The following is a 7,877-nucleotide window of genomic DNA, read 5'->3' on the forward strand; positions in this document are numbered from 1 at the left end:
GGGAGAGGGCTTCACCGAGGTTTATTTCTCAGCACCTTTGAAAGTTGGACGCCAGGGGTCGGTTGCTCAAATGTTGGTAAGAGTTAACCAGTGGATAGTTGATATAGTGACAATTGAAATTTCATTGTTACTATGGTATTTAACGGCCGGTTATCTTTAGCCAAGTTTTGAGCAACTGGCCCCTGATCTATATCACCCTCTCCAAGCAGGGATTCGAACCTGATGGCATCGAGATTGCCGCGGTAAACCCTGCCACTCTGGACCGAGTGCGCAGCTACACGCGCAGCTTAGAAGATGTCATTATTAGCCAATCGGATATCACGTTTTACTTTAGCCCGGGTTTTCCCATTTATAGTTGTTCCTTGAAATTTACCTCAGCGATTATACAACGAGCAATCTGATTGGTGCCGCAGGTTTTGCCGCGGCAAACCTGTGCAGCAAAGGCCACCTTCGGTTATCTGAGTTAGTCGACTATAGTCGAACTAAACGAAACCGATAATGTCCGTTAGTCGGAACTTTATTCTGGAAATAGTTCGAAAATCAAGCGCATTCGGTTATTAGTTCCGACCACTAGTCGACTAGATACGAAAACCGAATTTGGCCCAACCTGCGCGACCGGTCTAGTGTGGCAGGGGTTCGTGCCGTGGCTGAATGAAGCGATGCCATCGGGTTCGAATCCCTTCCGAGCGAGGATGGATCTATATGCAATCCGTTGAAAAAATCATATCGTTGAACTAGCATTCTGAATAATCGGGCCTGAGAACAACAGAAGAACCTAATGAATTTTCGGTGGATCGGTGACATATTGCAAAAAGAGTCATCCGAGTGCAAAATTTATAAATCATCAAACAGTCGGGGAGGGGGGTGTTGAGGGCACGTTTTACAAAACAGCATTAATAAAAAGAGTCATCCAAGTGCAGGCATTTAAAAAATCGCACAGGCACCAGGGGGTGATTTTTATAAACAAAGTACCAGTAAAAATACAGACACTGCAGGGGTTGATATTCGTAAAGATTAAAGCCAGTTAAAATAGACATAAAAGTTTTCGAAATATCGCAGTACCGAAAAATGAACTTTTCCGTTATATGTATAGGAAAAACTTTGCCGTACCCGGGTGGCGAATCATTCACGATTGACCCCGACAGAGATTATTGTCCGGGCCAATTTTCTAATGGGAATGTTTTCACGAAAAACCAATTCATCATTCTATGATAATTACACCTGAAATAAACAGAACGGTGAATAAGTTGAATGTTAGTTTTCTATCCATAAAGGGTCTTTTGTTCCCGATCGTTAAGAACGAAAAGGTCGTCAATCATGATTTAACTGAATTAAAGAAGTCCTCGAAAATTAGAAGGTCATAGCTCATAGAATCGTTGAACTCGTTGAGAATGAGGAGGTCATGTAACTAATCATAATTTTACTGCATCGTTGAAATCATCGAAAATGGGAAGGTCGCGAGTAACTAATCATAATTTTACTGGAATAATCGAAAGCAGCTGAACAAGTCAGTTTGAATCGGTGAACCAGGGTATAATTGGTAATTAGTACGATTTGACTGACGCTGGTGTTGACAGGTCCATCCGTCAGGTGGCCAGCCAGCCGTTAGTTTCTATATAACGCCTGCCTGCTGTAGTTGATCTGTATTTTAATAAAATAACGATATGGACGATTTACAGTCGATTATTCAATTGACTGTGAATGATTTTTATATGTTGAACTCCGTTTGAGATGTGTGTGAAGAGAGTCGTTTACGTTTTACTCATTTTCATCTCCTTCAAGCTCACTCCTCTCCCTCCCCTTCAAGCTCACTCCTCTCCCTCTCCTTCGAGCTCACTCCTCTCCCTCTCCGTCCCCTTCAAGCTCACTCCTTTCCCTCTCCGTTCCCTTCAAGCTCACTCCTCTCCCTCTCCGTCCCCTTCAAGCTCACTCCTCTCCCTCTCCTTCAAGCTCACTCCTCTCCCTCTCCGTCCCCTTCAAGCTCACTCCTTTCCCTCTCCGTCCCCTTCAAGCTCACTCCTTTCCCTCTCCGTCCCCTTCCAGCTCACTCCTCTCCCTCTCCTTCGAGCTCACTCCTCTCCGTCTCCGTCCCCTTCAAGCTCACTCCTCTCCGTCTCCGTCCCCTTCAAGCTCACTCCTCTCCGTCCCCTTCAAGCTCACTCCTCTCCCTCTCCATCTCTTCTCACTTCTCTGCCTCCCCGTCACCTTCAAGCTCACTCCTCTCCCAATCCTTCGAGCTCACTCCTTTCCATATCCATCCCCTTCAAGCTCACTCCTCTCCGTCCATTTCAAGCTCACTCCTCTCCCTCTCCTTCGAGCTCACTCCTCTCCCTCTCCGTCCATTTCAAGCTCACTCCTCTCCCTCTCCTTCAAGCTCACTCCTCTCCCTCTCCGTCCCCCTTCAAGCTCACTCCTCTCCGTCCATTTCAAGCTCACTCCTCTCCCTCTCCATCTCTTCTCACTTCTCTGCCTCCCCGTCACCTTCGAGCTCACTCCTCTCCCTCTCCGTCCCCTTCAAGCTCACTCCTCTCCGTCCATTTCAAGCTCACTCCTCTCCCTCTCCGTCCCCTTCAAGCTCACTCCTTTCCCTCTCCGTCCCCCTTCAAGCTCACTCCTTTCCTTCTCCGTCCCCTTCAAGCTCACTCCTCTCCGTCCATTTCAAGCTCACTCCTCTCCGTCCATTTCAAGCTCACTCCTTTCCCTCTCCGTCCCCCTTCAAGCTCAATCCTTTCCCTCTTCGTCCCCTTCGAACTCACTCCTCTCCGTCCCCTTCAAGCTCACTCCTCACCCTCTCCGTCTCCTTCAAGCTCACTTCTCTCCGTCTCTTTAAAGCTCCCCCGTCTCCCTCTCCGTCACCTTCGAGCTCACTCCTCTCCCTCGCTGTCCCCTTCAAGGTCACTCCTCTGCCTCTCTCATCTCTTCCCTCTGTTTCGTATCTCAATTCCCCCTCTCGCTTGAACAACTCCCCCTCTTCGCTAAATAACAAATTTCTACAACCACAAATCGGTTTTGATACAAATAATGCATTTCTTCTTTGTTTATTCATTTCAAAAACACTCATAACATTTACTTTAAAGGATAGAGTTCTCTACGTTGTTAACGCAATTGAAGTGAACACGTAAAACATGAACAACAACAAAAATCACAAAATCAATTACACTAATCAATAAAAAAAACAACTTAGAAGTAGCGCTGCTGCTGTTGCTAGCGATGATTCCACGCCAATCCACTTGGTGTCGCTAGTATTTAGTTTATAGGTCTGAGTTATGTTTCATAATTGTAAATATATTTTGATGACCCACTGTGTATGGTGAGTGTAAATAAATTGCTATTCAACTGTGAAACTGGGTCCTGTATCTACAGTTCCACAGTTGTGAGATTGAGTTAACTTTGAGTCAAATCTCCACAGTAATCAAGTTGTGAGTTAGGATTTGACTCGAAGTTAACTCGAACTCACAACACTGTGGATCCTATATCCCAACGCACACGGCAAAACATTTGTTTCGCCGAAACAAAAAACACGTTTTTCAGAAAACGTTTTTTGCTCATGAAAAACGTTTTTCAGTTCGGCGTTTTGTGTTTTGCCTCCCCCGCACACGGCATAACAAAAAAAAATCGTAAAACGTTTTTTTCGGTGCCGTGTGCGTTGGGCTTTAAGATTTAACTCATGCGTGGAGCCGGTCAGTCATGGGCCTAAAAATCAAGGTTTGATTGAATATAAGACGAACTAATCTTGGCAGCGCAATAGACTGCATATGAATAACACACGAATGAATAACACACAAAACAAAATCTAAATTCGTAAGGATATTTTGCAATTACTGGACAACCCGTGAATGAACCGGTGCCACAAAACAACCGAGCAAGCTATTCAAAATGAAATTACACACTGGACAACCGACGTGCTGAACACGAACCGGTGCCGCGTAACAAACTATATAGAATTCAAAAACGAAACATAGGTGACGATGAGTTCAAATCTTTAGAATTTGCCCTCACGAACTTGTCTCGAGACACAGAGTTAGTGTTGGGTGCCAAAGCAACTAACGTAAAAACCAGTTATTAATAGCGCGCATGTTCGTTCATTCGCAAAAATACCGTAGCAAAAATCTTCAGTCATAGTCACAATACTCGGCGACGACAAATTGAACAAACAATTTTTTACGATAGTCATAGTAGAAAATTTTCGGTAAAGATATCTGGTCCGTTTCGAACAATATCAGTGGTTATCTATTAGAACTGGACATTTTATCTCCGCTTTTTGAGTGGTCTCCGTTTTATATTAACTATTTCTTAATTTCCGTCCCTCAAAGTCTAATTGTACACCGTATTTCGTACGTCTTAGTAAATTATGTAAATTATGATATTAGGAACTTGACTAGGAACTAGTATAGCATCGTCTGGAAAATGAGGGAAATAAAAATGACTGATTTACCCTGACCGAAGCCCTCGTTGCGTTTGCGATTTCTCACTACTAATCTACGGAATTATTTCTCGTAAATTTCGGGCGTTTTACGTACAAAAAGTAATCTTTCCTGCATATTTCGATAGGTTGGAAGACGTTGATTTGTTGCGTACCCCGTGCGGGCTTTTACTATTTTACAGTTCAAATGGAAGACGCCATGAATAAAAGGCGAACGACCTCTCGAACTGTCGAAGGCGTTCATATCATAACAACAAACTAATTACATTATCATCGCGGACAATATCAACAGCAAACTAAGTAAAACCAAAATACAGAATAAAGTATTTAATCATCTAGTGACATTTGGCAGTTTTCATTTTGATATGGTTTGCGTTTTTTTCTTTTGATACTGAAAATTGCAATAACACAGTAGTCACAACTAAATAATATCTTAATTTCAAATGCATCACTTCACAAATGCGTCATTTATTCGGTGCAACCCCGAAAAAATACTGAATAGCAATTTGAGAAATACAGTGGACTCAATCTCTTACTGCGGTGAAGTTGAAACCGGTAAAATTCTGCCCAGAGTTGGTGTCAAAATACTGAATAAGAGTTAATTGTGAAATACAGTAAGACTCCGTCTCTTACTGCGGTTAAGTTGAAACCGGTATGATTCTACCCCGAGTTAGAACCAAATCGAATAACAATTTCGAATCATCTTAAATCGCAGGTTGTCAAATCGGCACTCAGTGTTGTACGATGCCTGTATCAGCACCATAGCGAAAGAAATGGACACGTGAAAGCAAAACAAAGATATTTGCAAAAAAACACTTTTACCTACTTCATATTTTAACACACAAAAACATATATCTGATGTACGCGCTCCGGGCAGTACGTCATTACAGAGATCCTATATTTCGTTTCGATGTCGGTGTCTTATTTTCTATAACTAGTCATAAAAAATCAGATTTTATGATCGTAAGTTATGCGAATTGAAATAAGTCAGCGAAGAAATGAAATCGCCTTATGTTGTAAGCGTTATTCCGACCGTCCATTTTACGAAAATGCTTTTTTTCTCTTTGTATTATAGGTCCGGTCATGCGAAATTAAGAAAACGAATATGATTCAACGGTTCTTTTTACGGTTGGCTTCTTGAATTTTGAACGAAAGCCGCGCACAACTCCAACGTTTCAGTAAAATGCGATTCGGAAAGCGGGATTTGGACGAATGGAATATCCAAACGTATCCACAGTTTCTAACCTTCCCCGCTTTCGCTGTCCTGCAGCAGTTTATGAGAATTGGCCATTTTTTTCAAAGCCGCCCAACTGGAACCGCGCGGGGAAACGAGCTTCACGTCGTTCGGATCCTTACCCTCGCAGACCTCCGACAAAAACGATATATACGTGATCGCCAGTCGCAGCGTTTCGATCCGCGACAAGCGTTTCTCGTAGGCGAACGTCGGCACTTTCTTACGTAAAACGTCGAAGGATTCGTTCAAGTTGAACATGCGTCGACGTTCGCGGATATTGGCGGCTCGGCGTTGCGCCACGGTGGCTACGCGTCGCCGTTTCGGTTTCGAAGTCCGGCCACCTCGGCCCGAATTAGCGACCATTAACGCATTTTGATGTTGCGTTATTTGCATGAACGGCGTGGCCGCTTGTCCCGCGTAGCCCGGCGACAATCCCCAAGGTGGTGCACCGGTCATCTCGCCCCCTCCACCCGCAGCCCCGCTGGTGTGGTGATGGTGATAAACCTCTCCTTGGTGGTGATGGTGGTGGTAAACGGGGGCTATATTCTCCGTGCCCGAATGCGTTCCGACCATCGCCGCCGCTGGTGCTCCTCCTCCGCCGAACGAATAACTGGACTGCTCCGAACCGGTTATTTGATACCCGCCGTACGGATACGATAGCGCCGGGTTCGACTGTATGAGATGTCCGACCGACGTCGGCGCGTTCGAGCCCGGTAGCTGTACGTGTCGATGACTCGAGTGCTGATGGTGGAAAGCGTCCGATACGGTCGCGATGTTATTAAAAGACATACTCCGGCGGCCGCGGCGAGCGAGTTTAAATACGCCTATCGGGCAGACGATTACGGCTGCCGGGACTCGATCGCGTTCGGCGATAACTTATCCGCGCGCAACTTTTCACCGTATCTCCGCGATCGAAAAACGTGTCCGAGCGTTAATCAATCTGTCGTCGGGCGAAATTATTAATAACCAGTTTGTTTCCTGGGCGGAAAATTATCCGATATGCGAAATTAGGCATCGATAGGACGCTAGCGATAACATGTCGTCGGCCATTTGCATAATATCTACTGCGGCTCTCGACGACGAGTTGAATGTATTTTTCTGTATTGTACGTACCGGGACTCTGTAACAGCCTGTGTCACGACAATGTGTTACCAAATCTATGATTTGTGTTATTTCCAATTCGATCTGTCGTGACGGCTTTTGTACCGAGTATTTAGGACTAGCAGCGGAAATAACTAGAAATTGATTCGTTTTATTATTTTTATTTTTTTTTTTTCAAAATACAAATGTATTTTATCAAACGTCAAAGTCTTAGATGCTATTTAGTCATTTATATACTGCGGTGTCAACTTGAAATTATACTTTGTTTTAAGTTACCGCGATATCAAGGTACAATAATCACTTAGCCTAATTCAGCGCCGCTTAGCCCTGTGAAATGCGCTCAACTGGGCGAATTTTGCTTAGATGTATTTGGACGTTCCCTGCTCTACCGGGATTCAAACACATGAATCCTGGATTGATGAGAGACCAGTGAAAGACTGACTGACTGCTACCACCAGGATTCAAACACATGAACCCCGGATTGATGAGAGACCAGTGAAAGACTGACTGACTGCTACCACCGGGATTCAAACACATTAACCCCGGATTGATGAGATACAAGTGAAATACTGACCGACTGCTACCACCAGGATTCAAACACATGAATCCCGGATTGATGAGAGACCAGTGAAAGACTGACCGACTGCTACCACCAGGATTCAAACACATGAACCCTGGATTGATGAGAGACCAGTGAAAGACTGACTGACTGCTACCACCAGGATTCAAACACATGAACTCTGGATTGATGAGAGATCAGTGAAAGACTGACTGACTGCTACCACCAGGATTCAAACACATTAACCCCGGATTGATGAGAGACCAGTGAAAGACTGACCGACTGCTACCACCAGGATTCAAACACATGAATCCTAGATTGATGAGAGACCAGTGAAAGACTGACTGACTGCTACCACCAGGATTCAAACACATGAACCCCGGATTGATGAGAGACCAGTGAAAGACTGACTGACTGCTACCACCAGGATTCAAACACATTAACCCCGGATTGATGAGAGATCAGTGAAAGACTGACTGACTGCTACCACCAGGATTCAAACACATGAACCCCGGATTGATGAGAGATCAGTGAAAGACTGACTGACTGCTACAACCAGG

The 7,877-nt window shown here is 44.5% G+C and overlaps 1 protein-coding gene across 1 annotated transcript; it reads right to left on the reverse strand.

Annotated features, from left to right (window-relative positions):
• Window positions 1-3,041: 3,041 nt before the first annotated feature.
• On the reverse strand, window positions 3,042-6,714 carry LOC141911923 (uncharacterized). Its single transcript, XM_074803028.1, has one exon. The coding sequence runs from the start codon at window positions 6,444-6,446 to the stop codon at window positions 5,664-5,666; it is 783 nt and encodes a 260-aa protein (XP_074659129.1). The 5' UTR covers window positions 6,447-6,714; the 3' UTR covers window positions 3,042-5,663.
• Between the last annotated feature and the right edge of the window lie 1,163 nt (window positions 6,715-7,877).

This window comes from Tubulanus polymorphus, chromosome 10 (assembly GCF_964204645.1).
Source record: "Tubulanus polymorphus chromosome 10, tnTubPoly1.2, whole genome shotgun sequence".
NCBI classification, from domain to species: domain Eukaryota; kingdom Metazoa; phylum Nemertea; class Palaeonemertea; order Tubulaniformes; family Tubulanidae; genus Tubulanus; species Tubulanus polymorphus.